At 38.5% G+C, this 17,359-nt stretch overlaps 1 protein-coding gene across 1 annotated transcript in view; it reads left to right on the top strand.

Annotated features, from left to right (window-relative positions):
- SLC6A11 (solute carrier family 6 member 11) overlaps positions 1-16,606 on the top strand; it is a 102,139-nt gene extending 85,533 nt beyond the window's left edge. Inside the window, exons 8-14 of the mRNA XM_009809167.2 lie at positions 3,092-3,216; positions 5,352-5,464; positions 6,861-6,998; positions 12,136-12,238; positions 12,802-12,902; positions 14,257-14,427; positions 16,454-16,606. Of these exons, the coding sequence (XP_009807469.1) occupies positions 3,092-3,216; positions 5,352-5,464; positions 6,861-6,998; positions 12,136-12,238; positions 12,802-12,902; positions 14,257-14,427; positions 16,454-16,606 (904 nt within the window). The remainder of the gene's footprint in view (positions 1-3,091; positions 3,217-5,351; positions 5,465-6,860; positions 6,999-12,135; positions 12,239-12,801; positions 12,903-14,256; positions 14,428-16,453) is intronic.
- The last annotated feature ends 753 nt before the right edge of the window (positions 16,607-17,359 follow it).

Here is a 17,359-nt window from a genome sequence, read left to right as displayed (position 1 = left end):
GTTTTCCTTTCATTTGAACTCAGTTTGGGCTTCAGTCAGGCTCTGATGCCTTCCTACCAAGGACGCTTATAAAAAATTGATGGAAAATTAGATAAATTTCATGTTCTCCTTCCAATGGTTCTTGGGCATTTGTGTTTTAAAATTCTTCGGTTTCACAATCGATGGGTCCAGATCCCCCTCTCAGTTTTCCTCCCTGTAGCAGAAAAAAAGACTGAACTACAGGTTAAACACTTCTACCTAAGGGAAAAAACCAGAAGGAGTTGAGGGGTTAGTAGAATTTCTGCAAAGATAAAGGAAGGATGGAAATTAAAATCGGAAGTTATGTTTTTGTTAGGACAGGAAACACTGCTAGGTCCCCAGAGAACCTAGTGTTCAGCCTGTGACTGTCTAACTGGGGAAGAAAATGATGGAGCTGTGGCTGTGTTATGTCAAAAGATAGGTACCTCACTAACTGGAGATGATGAAAATCCCCTTAGGGATTTTTTCAGTTTTGCCCATTTCCTTGGAGAAATGCATATCTACCCTGTTACTATTTTGTACCATGGCACTGTGGTTTGTGGGTCTTCCCTGTGAGTGGAGAAATATCTGTGCTCCTCCTGTTCTCTCACAGGTGATCTAGTTATATAGGATTGTCCAGCTCAAACCACTTGGGGCTTGCCCTAGAACCTTCCTTCAAGAGGAAGCAGCGCAAACTGCCAGGGGCTCTGAAGGTGCACAGGGAGCAATGTGTCTCCACCTCAACCCTTTTTCGCATGGTTAGGAAGCAGCAGCTCTCAAATGTCCTGTGCCACACCATTCACCAGAAAAAAATATCTTCTTGCTTGGACCGCATTTGAAGCCTAGGAATTATCTAAAATAAATCTTACCTGCAGAAAACAGGCTGTTCCAAATGGAGGCATCATATGACTGGTGAGCAGCCAGGTCCATCCCACTGAAGTAGTACCTCTTTTTTCCCCCGCAAAGGATTAAAAAAAATACATCTTTCTGACATCTCTTATCGACAGAGTTTCATCACACTTAGTTTTAATTTCTCAGCATTGAACTCACCAGTTTCTTAGGTGAGATAGGCCAGGGTGAGAATATCTCCAGAGCTACTTCAGTGCTGAAATACACCGAGAAGAACGGTTAGGAAGATGATCTTTTTCTTTGTTTTATTTCTCTGCAAAGCACAAAGAACTCTGTGCTCCTGGTTGCTTTCCTTTAGATTGCTACTTTGCTTTAAGACATCCAAAGTGTATAACTAGCGTGGCTGTGCGTAACTACAGGAAGCAATTTCATATGAAAAACGAATAAATAACAGGTTAGAATTCTGATCATTTTAAGAATTTTCAGGAAGTATTTTAAAGGACCTATTTACCCCTGCCAATGAACAAACAGTGTTAGAGTCCGTGCATGAAAGAAGCGTGAACATCACTGGACTTCTCCATGTCTGAGTCTTGATCTACAATTGGGAGTATTCGTTCTTTTTCATTTCTGAACAAATTTTGGCAATTTATAGATGATATGCCATACAGACTTTTTTTTACCATGGAACGATAATGAAAACATAAAATCATTCTCAAAATAATGGTTAAAATTAACTGTAGATGAGGTGATGAGGGAGAGCCAAAGCCTCCTGTGGCCCAATGGCCGTAGTTCAGCTGATCACTCACTTTGCAGTATTGAAACGTATGCCTGCTTCCGGCCATTTAGAATGTACGTACCTGACGCTAAGGTGAGCCAAAGTCAGTAACAGAAAGCGCTTTGAACACGTGTGGGATGCAGCGCATGGCTCATTAGTGAAGGAGTAAGATGCTGGAACTGGTCACGTCACTTTCAACTTAATAAACTGATGAGATAAAGTTACGGGATAAAAATACCAAACAAAACAAGCAACAGGACAAAGAGATGACCACAGAAGTTTCGCTGGAATATATGCCAGGACTTCAAAAATATGAATTGTCACTGATTCTCAAAAAGTCACTACAAATCTGTGATGAAAATGGGCATCATTACTGAAGATGTGGATTCAGAACCTGTTAGATTTTACAGGGTCATTCACTCATAGATAGCTTGCAAAAAAATTTGCTTCAGAGCTGTAGTAAGATGGGAATAAAACAGACTAAGGTATAGGCTTTGACAGAGCTACGGCTTGCTTTGTGTTTCAGTGTTTTAGAATCCTAATTTACTTCCAGGCATCTAGGTTAGGTTATTACTTTCTCAAGTACACAGCTGTTTCTTGTAGAAAACAGTCTTAAAAGACTGACTGTCATGATAAATCATTCCTACCTCATCATCTGTCAAGCCTGAAGTGCTGTCTGAAAGCAGGATGAACAATATTTCACTGAGCTCTGGGGAAAGATCGCACCTTTCTGCAAGAATATTTTCCCTTTTTTAAAAATGATTTACTATTGTGACATTTCCAATCTGGCAAAAGGAATATTTCTTCACCTTGGCCTTGTAATTGTCGTTGTTTGATGTGTAGGATACATAGGTCTGAGAGATCAGTGTCCCTGCACTGTCTTTGCCTACTTGTTAGGCACTTTTTTAGGCATATACATACTTCTTAGATTACATATGGTGCTTTTCATTACTACAGCTTCTTAAAAAAAGTTTATAAACCAAACTGGAGTTCTGTTTTGTATGGCTATATATTGCCAATATGCTGTAACTGGAATAGAATTAGCTAAGATCTGACCATAGGATTTTTTTCCAGGAAACAAATTACTACCATTTTTATATACTTTATAAATGAGTTCATATCCTCTGGAATACATTATTACAACTACTGTAGAAAAATTGTTCTTAACACCATTCTTACAGTATTTTTACATGTTTTTTAAAGATTCTGTCAAAAAACAGTAGCTGAGTAGCTACAGGTTTGCAATTCAAGCAGCTAAAACACAAGCAAGGGTATTATGATGGTATCTTCCTACAATTGCTTATGCCTGACTGATTTCTCTCAGGCACAGCATCAGTTGGGAGCTTACTCTTAATGAGCAACTTAATGTCCATTCCTGCAGCTTGGGGTTCTGTTAGTCCTATGGCTCAGTATATGAAAGAAACCCAGGCTCTGGAGATCAACTGCAGTGTTTTTTATTTATATTTTCAGAGACTGCATCATGCTCTGCTGCTTGAACAGTGGCACAAGCTTTGTTGCTGGTTTTGCTATCTTTTCAGTTCTTGGATTTATGGCTTATGAACAAGGCGTGCCCATTGCAGAAGTTGCAGAATCAGGTAAGTTCCAAAAGCAGTTTTCTGAGTTAACAGAAAATGCCCAGAGGTTGCTGTCAGGATACTTAGTCTGTGCCATTATCTTATGGACAAGTTGACTGTTCTGCAGATAGTTTTACAAAACTTCTCTTAAAAACCTGTTACTTGACTCATTAGAATAACTGCTATAAGAAGAGTTCTTAACTATTTTTATGGTCATACATTTACGTGTGAAAAATATTCATGTTATGTGCAGAGCATATATGTCAATAGCTATTGTAACACAAACTTACTCCAGCTGAGCATCCAGAAGATTGTTTAGCAGAGATGTATTGCTCAGTTATGCCCCTTGAGTATTATATCCTCATGAAAGGAGCATTCATTTTTCTTTAAATGAGACAGACCGAAATCCACACAAATATTTGTTCCTTCTGGGGGAAAAAAAAAAATAGAAAAAAAGAAAAAAGATATAGCTATTAAAATAATGAGAAGCTAGCTGTTTAGAAGAAATCTTTGGAAGTCCTCTGAAGTCTTGCTTAATGTATACTATCCAAATACAGATTTCTAACAGTCAGATGGCTAATGCCATCTCCTAATGTCAGTAAGTTTTTCTCCCAGGGACATACAGTGAGACACTCTGGTTGATTAAGTATAAAAGTTCCTGGTTTGAGTCCAGAAAGGCACAAAGGCCCAGCTTTATGAGAAATTAACCATCTAACATTCATTACCATCTCTCGGAGTTAGGCATCCAATGAAAGATAATTGCTCTTTAACACCTTTGTGGAGGTAGCATCTTTAAGCATCACTTAAAACTTAGAACAAAAAGAACAGAGTGCTGCCCAGAAAGAAAAGCAGTATAATGCTGAACTGTTGAGAAGGAGGAATGACTCTCATGAAGTTAGCCAAAGTTAGCAGGAAAACTGCAAAGCAAGTAGAGCTTCACTGATACTATCGTGGAAAATACTTCTCTTTTCCTAAAGTCCCCGAGACAACTGGCTTATACTATTATAGAAACTATATAGAAAGAGGTTAAAAGACTACAGCAACTCTGGAAACTATAGGAGCTTGCAAATACTGCATTAAATGGAAAAGCAGTAGCGTGTTGACAGCTCCTCAGTGAAGTTATTGCAGCAGGAGCACAGAGGTACTCCTTTAACAGCCTGTGATGCTGCCTTTATATCCCTGCTTTAAAAGCTGGCTAACTTCAGTAAAAGCTGTTATAGCATGAAAGTTTGCAAGCAGAAAAATGGGCACAGGTAAATAAGAACAGGAAAATATGAGCTAGGTGAGATGGTATTTTAGCAGATCTGAGACATTACCAATGCTGTTGCAAAAATGTTTTATTTTGAAGATTTCTGTAAATATGCAGCCAATGAATTAATGTTATGTACCAGCAGCAGCACTCAAAACATGCAGAGCAGATTTTGAACAAACCAGTAGACATTTGGCTTGCACCATGTATGACTTCCAAGATGCAGCTCTTACCATTGACTGCATTCTTGCAAAAAGTGTCAGATACAGTGCTGTCATAGGAAAAAAAAAGATTCCAGAATATGTTAATAAGTTATACAAGGCAATCACAGGACCACATGCTGTTATTTATCCAGGTATGCGAGTCTTGCTGTACATCCACACAAAGAAGAAGAACGTAAAGTACAGTGATGTCCTAACAGAAGTCTTGACCTTCAAACATTTGGACAGGATGCAGGCAGAGTTGATGTGCCAAGGAAGTCTTCATTACTAGTTAGCCTCATCACCAAATGTGGAGACTATTAGAGATGCAGAGTTTGTCAAGGTTTTCAACCTTGTGTTTAGCTCCTGTCATCTGCCATATAAGAACAATCAAGTTGTGGTGGGTTGACCCTCGCCAGCAGCTAAGCATCCACACTGCTGTTCACTCACTCGCCTGCCCCAGTGGGATGGGGAAGGGAACAGGAAGACAAAAAGTGAGAAAACTCATGGGTCCAGATAGAGACAGTTTAATAAGCGGTGCTGGGCAAGCACTGTTCACCATAGCCACAATGTTGGTGTTAGCAATGCTGTTCTATCCACAAATCCAAAACACAGCACCGTACAGGCTGTTATGAAGAAAGCTAACTCCATCTTAGCCAGACCCAGTACATGAGCATAAATATTTCCTTTCTTTTCTGCCTTTTCAGGACCAGGACTTGCATTCATTGCTTACCCTAAAGCTGTTACCATGATGCCTCTTTCTCCTCTGTGGGCAACTCTGTTCTTCATGATGCTCATATTCCTTGGATTAGACAGTCAGGTATGAAACAAACACTATTTAAATATTTCATCAGTTTCCCTAGCGTGTGTATATCAGCATCCTTGATGTAAACAGCATCTAAGCTGATGAAGGAAGGAACCCTAACTTAATTCTTTGCCTAAAACCATTAATTCAAGTTCCTTATTTTAAATCTTAGTTCTGTGATGCTGGAGGTTCCTTTATGATTTACTGTGAACAGTGATTCAGCCTGACTATAGCTCTCATTATTAACATGGAAATCATTTTGAACTTAAATAGGGGTGATTAAAATTCACAGTTCGGTAAAATACCAGTGTGTCTTCTTTTCCCATTTTTAAAGCACTTTGCAATGGATTTTGAAACTGAATATCAGATAGTGATAATGTAAGTTCCTGCAGTGTATTTGTACATCAAGATATCATAGCAAGAAATGTGTAGCCATATTCTGCAGCGAAGTGACAGCATAGAAGTTGTCCTTCCTATGTGACCATAAAAATTGTGAAAGCTGTTTGATGAAAAATGTAAAGCAGCTGGCATTTTTAGCATGCAGCTCAGCTCTCGGTGTGATTTGGTTCAGAAAGTTTATGATTGTATACTGTAGAATAAAGCTCTTCAGTGCTTATTTTGCATGACATTTCCAATCATTAAACTTCACGTTTTAATAACTGCTCTTTTTCCTGATGTAACAATTTTTTTAAAGTCTTTTTTAAAATTAGCAATTCCTGAATTCTGCTTTTGACTGTTCCAATGAAGCAGGCTTTATATTGTCTACTTCTGGGCATTAATTGTAGTGCCTACTTTAGAAACCTTGCTCCAGAGCCCTGAGTCAGAAGCTCAGGCCTCTTGCTTTCTGCTGATTTTTAAAGTTAGTAAGAATATTCCTTCTATCCTTCATTAGATGTACTTGGCTTGGGCACTTAATAGCCTTGTGGAACTTCTCTTTTCTGTAAAATGGAGAGAACTTTCACAAAAAACCTGCCACAGTTTATTTAGCAGTGCTTGAAGGTGCATAGCACTGCATAGCATTCCTTTGAGTGACAAAAGTGCAGGATGCTTACAGAGAAATTCTGCTGCAGTCTTATGAACGGTTTGTACATTATTTAAGTCCCATTCAAGGCCCATTGGAAAGATTTAACTTTTATGTAATCCATCTGCTACAGGGCAAATATGTTCTGAGATTATATTAGTGGATTCAACTATTTGAATATGCTGGTGGACTGGAAATCCATAGCTTTGGACTTTTTCATTCTGAAATTATGTTCCTCTCAGTTTGAGCTTCTGCTTACAGTGTCCTCAGGGATCATTCAGTCTCTGTGATGAGAACATATAAGGATATTTGAAGTGTTTGGTAGCAAATCCAAATCCCACAGCAGATGAGACACACATTTCATTTGTCCTTTCCTATCATTTGTTCTAGTTCGTGTGTGTTGAAAGCCTTGTGACAGCTGTTGTAGATATGTACCCAAAGATTTTCCGAAGGGGCTACAGAAGAGAACTGTTGATTCTCGGCCTTTCCATTGTGTCATACTTCATTGGCCTAATAATGTTAACTGAGGTAAGATGTGCTTTGTTGTGCTACTGCAGAAAAAAGGAAATGGGTTTCTCTTTATAATCATAACAGATAAAATGCAAGAACATTTGCCACAGACAAATTTCACTGTGAGGAATATGACTACAAAATACTTAAGACACTGTTCCCAACTACCGTGCAACATTTGAAATGTGAAATCTATCCTCAATTTTTCAGTTGAGCTTAGGAAATATTTTAATCAAAGTTACATAGCCAAGGAAATTCCATCTGCTTTGCACCAGCCAACCAGATATACTGACTGTGGTTTCAGCTTACTTACTCTGGGCAGACCAGTCTGGAAACAACTACATTTGGATGAATAGATCTATAAAGAAGATGAAGTAAAGTGAAAAGAGAAAACTAAAATGTCTTTGATTTTTATATCACCAGACCAGGTCAATCCATACAGCCAATCTCTGAGCAGAAATTGCTTCGGTAAGAGTAAAAAAAAAAAAAAAAAAAGGAAAAAAAATCTTTTTTTTCAAACAACCCAGGGTGTTTGCTTTGAGATGTTCTAAACCAAAAATTCTGAGGGTGTCAGTCCATCCCATCAGTTCATGACACAACATGTCTGGCACTACTGTGTTAGGTACCCAGGTTGGGGAGGAACTCTGGGATCCTTTGGTACTTGGTAGGAGGTTAGTCTTGCTGCTTAGTGCTTGCTTTACAGAGTGAGTTGTATCAACAGTCTTCCTCTCCTTCACTTTACCCTCTCAAGACAGGAAGAAGAGGGGCAGAGTCCACACTCTCCTCTGCCCATATTCTTCTGCTTGCTGGGACATTAGCACCTACTTGTACCAAGGAGCGAGGTTTCTTGTCTGAGGAGCTGTAGATTTAAATGTCTGAGGAGTGTTTATCCAAGGAAGCCTGGCTGTATTAACCGTGAAGGGCCACAACGTGTCTCTGTTGTGCGGCAATCTCAGGCAGGGTTTCCCAGCGAAGCAGCCTCCCAGGGCTTCATGAACTCATCTGGGATCACTTAAATTCCCTCTACAGAGATCCACAGTCCTTAGACTATGTGCTTTTCAAATTGTTTTGTTACTGAAAATGAGCAAATTTCACCTCAGAAAAGGTGTTAGGCAATTGTAAGCATGTTAGCCTGTTGTCATCAGTATGCAAATTTTTACAACGAATAGAATAAATCAACAAATCAGAATATATTAGCTTTAGATACACTTTCAAGGAAAGAATAACTAAAGATGGGGACAAAAGTGGAGACTAGGACAAAATGAAACTTTTATTATTTCTTTAGTGACAGTTTGTGCCAGACAAATCAGATATCTTTCTCTGATAAAAGATATGACACTGTATGAAGCAAATGCAGTTGAGGGGAAGTTTTATATACTTCAGAATTGAACATTCACCACAAGAAAAATGATTAATTTTATTCAAAAGAAAAGGACTGGTACAAGTAACTGGACAAAGAGGAGGTGATGACTGTTGGTGTTAAAAGAGACAGTGGCTGAAATGAGATTCTTAGTGAAGTTACACAGACAGCGCTTGGTAGCAATTTTATCTAGTATCTGTAGTTGTCTTGCTATGGAAACAAGTCGCGTATAGTAATCGGCTGCATGCGACAAGCTCTGTGGCGATGTATTCCTTCTTCATTTTAAATTTTGAACCTATTGGCAGATTTCAGTCAATTTAACAGAAGTTTCTAAGATAAGTCCTTTTCCATAAAAGTTCAACCTTCATGAAAGTTGGCAGCCAGATAGAGAAGTCCTAGAAGTGTCCTTATTGTTCAAAAGAACAAAACATGAGCTCAGTCTTTATTAAAAAACCAGAGAATTCACAAAATAGCTGTAGCCTAATGAGTGCATGAAGGATAAGGGCTCACAGTCATCTATAAGATTTAAGTCCAAATCAGGCTTCTTTAACTCTGATGTTCCTGGGTCACAGAAGAAGGCATAATGATAGGGAAGGACTGGATGGTTGGAGTATTAAAGATGGGGTAGACGATAGTAGCGCAAGGTATAAAGTCATCCATATTGTAGTAAACATTTCTACTAGGCATTGAAAACGATTAGGAAAGAGAAGTATCTGGATGTGAAACTAAGCACTACAAATATGCTGTAGACATAAAACTATGTTTCTTAGATGTTTCGGGAAGGTATTTCCAATTGAGAGATGGGAATGGTCCCATGCCTGGACAAGGTAGTAGTCCCGCTTGAAATATTATGTATGACTCTGGTTACTTGTATTCAGATTGGAACAGCACGCAAAGCAAGAGCAGTGACGATGACCCTAGAAGCACAGAGCCAATTTTACCAGAAACTAGCAAAATGATGATAATATTAGCAAGGGTGTATGGTTGCTTTCTGTAAGTACATCATAGATGTAACAGTGAGTATAAACATGAACTATTTCTGCAAAAAGAATGGCTCCCTTTCCCTCATTCCCAATCCAGGATGTATAAACTGGCCATTAAAAATTAGGCTGGAAATTAAGAAAGGATTTCTGTCCATCAGAACAGTGAGGTTCTAGAAGATTTTCCAAGAAAATAGTTCTGGCTTTAAACTGGAATTGAGATTGTCAGTTAGTTTATGAAAGGTATTATGTGACATAGTTCCCTGTGAGAATGGAAGAATTGACACTGGTTGATTAAGAATTCCTTCCAGATGTGTGTCCCTATAAGTTGAGCATTGGAGCAGAGAAACCTTATAGGGACCAATTTGCCTGTAATCATTCTTACCCTCAGTGAGATAAATTGTTTTTGCTATGTAAAATGCGGAAATTTTGGAATAATCCCTCCCACAGTGCAAGTGTTAAGCAGAGCACTGAGAGAGACGTACATTATTGAGATGTACAGACTAAAAGAAATGTGAGCGTGAAGAGGAAGCAAGTTCTCCAACAGGACAGGAATATTCTTGCAGGAGTTTTGCAGAATTGTGTTTCTTACACTGTGTTGTCTTAGTTGGTTGATCGCTAAGTTTCCAGTTTGCTCAGGTATTTGCTGAACCTCACAGTGAGCTCTTTGCAGTAAAGAAGTTCACTTGTGAGATGTTGGGAAGCAGTCAGCTGGCAGAGCTGACTAAAAGCAGTGTACCTAATAAACAAAAAAGCATCTGCATTAGGAGAAAAAAATATCTCATTTAATTTAATAAGTTTTACTTCAACATGTGCGTTCTGGTCTGGGAGGGCTGACATTCCACAGTGCTTTTGCTATAACTTTTTGCTCAACAGAAACCTTAAAGGACAGGGGAGCACTTTTTTCTCAGTATCGCTAGAGACACATACGGTATTAGTGAGAGATGTGACTTATTTACATCATCAACTAGGCAATCTAAGTAGCTATGATCCAATGCAGAAATGACACACTGGTAGAGAACGCTCTATTCCATGGTACTTGAGTAAGGCATCAAAGCGTTATTCATGGGTGAGACTTCCAAGGGTAGATATATATCCCAACTCTGTCCTCATCCTCTCTTGCATTTCTAAATACACGTTCCTGGATTCTATTCAGGCTTCAGATTATTCATAAAAGATATTCTACCTTACAGTAAAACTTTCTCATTCAGATATATGGTCACTTCCTAACTATAGAACACTGGTTTTGCCAAATGCTCGCTTGGACGTCAATGCAGTTTTATAAACAATAACTTTAGAACATTCTTATGTTCCATAAGATTTAGACAGGATTTCAAGTTTAGAGGGTCCGTCTTAACTTATCTTCAGTCAGTTAATGCACAGAAAAAAAGGGGAAATCCTAGGTATTGTTTTTGATTTAGTTTTCTTTATGTTTTTAGGGTTCTCTTCCATTTGCAGAAAATTGTCTGAGATGTAATGGATCATATGTACTACCCAAATAGCATTACATTTCAACTGAAGAGATAATCTCAAGCCCCTATTTCCTTCACATAGCTTTCTGCAAAGAGGGAAGTCTTAGGATTCCTTTCTATTGAAATGATCTTTTGTGAATCTCCTCCTCATTATTATTTCAATATTGAACGCATATGTGAAAAAAGATTAAGTATCTTGCATAGAAAGTAGTGTAATATTACTCATACCATTTTAATAGTCAGGTTATCCATAATGTTATTTATTGGACTTCATAGGTTTTCTTCTCATCTTGCCTCGAGACAAAGGCTCTAGAAAGCCAGCCAGTTCTCTGAACGGTTCTGACTGTTGTAAGCAAGAGAAAAAATACAGGAAAAGAAGAAAAGAACTGTGTCTTTGATAGATGTGACAATTGATATAGTTGAGTCATAGTCAAACAGTAAGTAAGTGAGGATGTCTTAGTTAAGCACATTTATATTTTTCATACTGGTTAGTATTGTGGCACCAGTGAATGCAGAAAATGACAGCTCATATCATGACAGATCACTATGCATCATGACAATGCACAGTCAGCATTGTGTATGGATGCTGTGTTAACTTAGGACACTGCTTGATTTAGGTTGCGCTTTCTGGAAGTGCAGAGGTTGCTATTTTAAAGCCATTTGGAGAATAATATTTGACTTGTTAGGAAAACAGTTTTAAAAAGCTTGCTTGGAGTCAGGGTGATTCTTATTTCACTTTTTTTTGGTCAAATAATAATGACTCATTTAAGTAATGTGTCTTAAAGGCTGTGAGCTACATTCAAACTTTGTAGGTCAGTTTACTCATTTCACAGTCCCTATGCCATTGGAGAGTGACTCTAGTAGCTACAGATTTTGCCTTCTTTCCCCATATTTTAACTAATTCTTTTACACATCAATAGCACAGACACAAAAACAAGAGCCTGCATCTTCATGTGCAGTGATCTGGAGATCAAAAGCACCTGTAGTTATCTACAGCTTGATGTGATAACAAATGAAGTTGAAAAAAAGCATGGAGGTGGGAGAGCGTTTTGGAAACAAGTCAAATGTAGTTCTCTCCACTCCAGGATTTACTACCTTAAAGCAAATGCTGAGTATTCAACTGGCATAGGGAATAATCTTAAGTGCTATGGAAGAAAAAAATCTTTCACACTAACAAATCACTGAGAAATGAATATTCTTTGTTCAAGAAGGAACAAACTTTAGTAGGAAGATTGCCAGGGAACCAACAGATTGACTGTGTAATTAAAGCCATATTTGCTATGAAATATTCCTACTGGTGCCATCACAATATTTTTTTTCCTTTTTCTGTTTTTGTCTTTCAGGGTGGGATGTACGTCTTTCAGTTATTTGACTCTTATGCAGCTAGTGGCATGTGCCTTCTTTTTGTTGCCATATTTGAATGTGTCTGCATAGGCTGGGTTTATGGTGAGTTGCCGAAAATTGCTGTGGTTTTGAGTTTTTATGGAAGTTTTCTGTTTGCATAAAAGCAACGTGAAAGCCTTGTAGCCTTATGGAGTGGGGCCTTCCACATTCCCACCACAGTGCTAGGTATGTTCATGGTTATACCCTCAAGCATTTTTTGCTCACAAAGGACTGACTATTTTACTTTGTAAAGCAACATATAAACTTCAGATCACACATGTCCCCACCCCAGCTATCTAGGGATTCACTCACGAGCTTGTAGCATATATCTACTCTTTAACTGGGCTTGCTCAGACTGTTACTGACCAGAAGCCATTTCTGTTTGACAGCTCACCCACTTCTACTCTCTGTTCATACTGGTCAGATACAGATGTAGGCAGCAATCTCTGCCTCAAGTATGGAGCAGATGGCAGAGAGATGTACGTGTCAGGGAGAGAGATAGCAGCTTCAGTCTTTGCAGCTCTGTCAGAACCTATGTTTTTCTCTTGACTGTTTTAAATACTGACCTATACAACCTCTTACATGTACATTCTACATCTGCTTTTCATTTGTTTTTTTGGGGGCAGGCAGCAATCGCTTTTATGATAACATTGAAGATATGATTGGGTACAAACCACTGTCATTGATTAAATGGTGCTGGATGGTCTTAACTCCAGGTATTTGCGCAGTAAGTACAGAATACCCAAATAACTTGTTTTAGACATAAAGAGTGTTTTCTGTGCATATTTTTAGAACTTCGTTGCTGCTAATAGTTCACAACGGTTGAGAAAAACACCCATCGATTTGTAGCATATATTTTAATTAAAAAACACTCTGTAGGATCTGTAAAAATTGTTAAATGTTCTGTGAATTGTAAGAAATCTTAGTTTATACAATAATAGGAAAAAATAAACTCACGGCCCTAAATGAACATTTGCCAATACAACAGACACTTATTTTTACTGCATCGCTAGTATACCTTGTGTCTACCCAGCATAACTCAGGCTCCTCCAGACTTGTGCTGGTTTCCTTGCTGCCCCAGCCTCCTATTTCCTTCCCTCTCTTCAGGTGAGTAGCTATTTTTCAAAGAAGACAGGACATTTTTTCTTCTAGTTAAAGTAGTAGAAGAGGCCGAGAGCACATCTCATATGCGTGAAGAAGGGGAAGGAATTTGCCTTACCAGAAGCTAGCAGTACTGGTGCCAACTCTGACAATCTGTTGTGGCTACGTAACAGGGACAAAATTACAAAAGGACCATGACCAGATTGCCCATAAATTTGATCCACAAGTGCTTGAGGATTAGATACTAAAATCTTCCAGTTCTCCAATACGTAAATGATAGCAACTGCAAACCACAGATGCTGGGGCACCCAGAGATCCAGGTTCCCTTGAGCTCTGCAGTTCATTTGCAAACTTGGGAAAATTTCTGGCTCATTTTCTCCAACTCTGAAATGAACTTAATATCACTTGCTCTTGTATACTCTTTTCACCACTTTGGAGAAAAGTAGATAGTAACTTTTGTATATTTCACAAATTTAAATGGTCCAAACTGCTTGATTAGACACGTCTTGAATTTAGACAGATATATTTGAGCTTTTGTGAAGATGAAAGAATTGGCCCGCAGAACTGCAGATACAGACAGTGGATTAAGGCAACTTTGAAAATTTTGGCTTTCCTTTTTCATCATGACAGGTTGGAGAGAATGCAGCTTATGTTACTTAATGACAGCTGGTTCACAGTAGCAAAACTTAATCTTTCCTGCCCAGGTACTGTTTGCCATCAAAGTGCAGGTTTTATTGTCATTGAGAGGTAAATAGGATTTAAACTTGAAAGGTTGTTCATTTCTGTGGAAGATACTGAGACATGTTATTTAAGCTGTACATAGATATTGCTGGTTTGTTTGGGTTTTTTCTCTGACTGAAAAACTTACCTCTACTCTCCATCTTCAGGGAGACTAGCCTTGTCTAAACAGGCAATCATTTTCTTGTTACATAGGCAGTGTTTTTTCAAATACCGCTAATATGTTTCTCTGCTTATTTCAGGGAATCTTCATCTTTTTCCTGGTGAAATACAAGCCTTTGAAATACAACAATGTATATATATACCCTGACTGGGGCTATGGCATAGGGTGGATGATGGCGCTCTCTTCCATGATCTGTATCCCTTTGTGGATCTGCATTAAGCTGTGGAAGACAGAAGGCACTTTCATAGAGGTAAGATATATTTTCAGATTAATGATACTGAAAAAAGAAGTGGGAAGGGAGCGTGAATCCTCACCTGCATGAGACTAAGCACAGTTTAATCAAAAAAGCAATGGCGCGTACCTGTTCCGGTGGCAGCTTGGGTTAGGCCTCTCAGTCACTGCTGGAAAGGGGCATCTGAATTTTCTCTTTTTTCTTAGAATCATAGAATCGTTTAGATTGGAAAAGACCATTAAGATCATTGAGTCCAACCATAAACGTAACAGTGCCAAGTCCACCACTAAACCATGGCCCTAAGCACCACATCTACACATCTTTTAAATACCTCCAGGGATGGTGACTCAACCAATTCCCTGGGCAAAACTTCTTCTGAATTTCTTTTTTTTTTTTTTTTTTTTTCCTTCACTGGCTTCAGCCTGTGGTAAAATAACCAATACTATAGCTTCAAGGTGCTCTGTTCCTGCTCAATTTGTAGCTTAAAATGTCTGTAACATCAGCTAAATCCCTCAAGAAGGCTTGTATCAGCCATTCATTCAGGTCAGCTGCCTTCTTCCCATGGTTTTGGCAACTAATGTTTGTGCTGCCAGGATTTTCCTCCAGGAGTTGGATAGCAAACACTCACCATTCTGGACAGTTTTCCTGATTACAATTCTCTAAGCGAGAAATAGAGGCAAGAAGAAATATTCAGTGCAATTTACTAACATCTGGTGTTAGGTTATCTCAGGTCTAGGCTGAGGTTAAGATTATTAAATATAAGACCTTTTCTCCAAAGAAAGACAGGGAAGATGGCTATAATGGAAGAAACAAGAATATAAATCTTATACGGCCGTTTGGGATTTCTCATATTCCAGAAAAGCCTGGTTCTGTCATCTGGAGTTCCTTAGATACTAGTCAGTAAAAGTAGGTATCCCAGTATCGCCTTCTTCTATCTCAATACATATATGGAGGGGACTTTATTCAGTCTCTTTCATGCTTTCTCAGTCTTTCTGATATTCTCTAGGATAATGCCAATGTGAAGAACAAGACAGTAGGAACTTCTGTGTCTAGGGTACCTGGGGCTTATTAACTTATCTAGCAATTTTGAAAGATATCCAGTGTATACCCACACTTTGAAGATTATCCTCCATTCAGAACCAAAGGGTCTGACATCTGAATATATCTGAGTATATCTCAATGTAATAGTTACTGCTTTCTTGAATGGAGAAGCTAACATGCAATTTATTGCGCTGGCTGATGGCATTTCATATTGAAATGACTCCGTTAAGCTGATAAACATGGCCTGGAGACTACCTAGGAAATCTTCACCGTGGGTATATAAACAAAAAATGAATTGTTCATAATACAGTTTTCTTAGCATGTCAAAAAAGGAAGTTTTGCACAAATCTTAACATTACCCTGTCTCTGCAAGTAAATAGGCTTTGTAAGTAAATAGAATCTTGTTTTGCACTGCCTTGTAGTCTGAAGCACTGCAGACAGGTCATTATCTTTTCTGTACATGAATGACGAGAGGGTTTTTTTAATTACAGTTGGGAGCTTCTCAGGAAGCCAACTTCCTGCAACAGCTCTGCTCTCCAAGCTGTAAGCAGCAACGTTGCTACTGATGTTATTGCTATAAAAGAGAAAGTTCTCAGCTGAACACATACATTTTTCTTTTGTTCTTTGTTGTAGTTTAATACACTTTGGCAGTTTCTTGTTTATTTTTTTTTTAGTATATCCTTTGACTATACCATGAGAAACAAAATGTACCCATATAACAGGCCTTACCCAGAGCATTGTGCTGAATTCCTTCATGGAAGGGAATATTACTCTAAATCAGCATGAAGATTCACTTTGACTTTGTCTTTGCCTTCATTCTCTAGTCTTTGGTCTGGTGTGATTTGTAAAGAACTGTGGGGCATGCAGTTCTACGGATGTATCTGTAACAGGGAAATGAGAAGCAGACATGCAAGAGAAGAGGTTTTTACAGTCAATCTGTTTAAGAAATGTGTGTCTGTGACCAAAAAAAAGATAATGATTTCCATTTTCTCAAATTTTCTAGAAATTCAGGAAGTTGATTACACCTAGCTCAGATCTGAAAATGAGAGGGAAACTTGGAGGAAGAGCCTACACTGCAGCAATAAATGACTGCGATGCCAAACTGAAAGGAGATGGCACCATTTCAACCATTACAGAAAAGGAGACACATTTCTGAAAGAACTATCTTTTTTGTTTTATTTTTTGTATAAATAAATAAATAAATAAATTCACTTAATTATAGAGGCTGGCTTGTTTTGCACAAAATTTTATTAACCAGTTAATTTTAAAGTGAAAATTGTATACTTGTTTAAAAGTGATTTTTTAAATTACTATATAAGTAATGATTATGTAAAAGAAATAGTATTATATGGTATGTTAGTGATCACTTCTTGTAATATGGTGATGTCAGTAAATGTTTTTTTTAGAAGTTAGAGGGACCTGTATAATGTGCTGTAAAACTTTTCTACTTTGATTTCTGGCAGGTGTAATGTTGTATAGATATACGCATTCTAATCTGTAAGCATTTCAGACCATTTCAGCTTTTAATGTATGTATATAAAGGGGACCGGAATGTCCTTTTGTTTATATTGGAAGAAATTGTGAGGGGATGGGGGAATGACTTGTAACTGCTGTTGCACATTACTCTCTAAATGTGGGCTGTATCCAAAGCCCACTGAAATCAGAGGGAGCCTTTCCACCCGGGGCGAGTGGCTTTTGCACCAGGCTGTGTGCAAGTCAACCTTTCCCTAGGCCAGGGCAGCTGCAAGACCGAGTTTTGCACCCTGACAAAGCTCTTCTTTCAGGGCAAGTTTTGTGAAGCCGACAGGAAGCACCACCTCAGCTGCTCTTATTGCCTTCCCTCCACCCTCCATTTGCTTCCACAGGTCTGAAAATGTGGTGAAATGGGCCCACCTCTGAGTCACTTTTT

The sequence above is a fragment of the Gavia stellata genome, chromosome 12 (genome assembly GCF_030936135.1).
Source record: "Gavia stellata isolate bGavSte3 chromosome 12, bGavSte3.hap2, whole genome shotgun sequence".
Lineage (NCBI taxonomy): Eukaryota > Metazoa > Chordata > Aves > Gaviiformes > Gaviidae > Gavia > Gavia stellata.
This window is presented reverse-complemented; position numbering and strand designations above follow the sequence as displayed.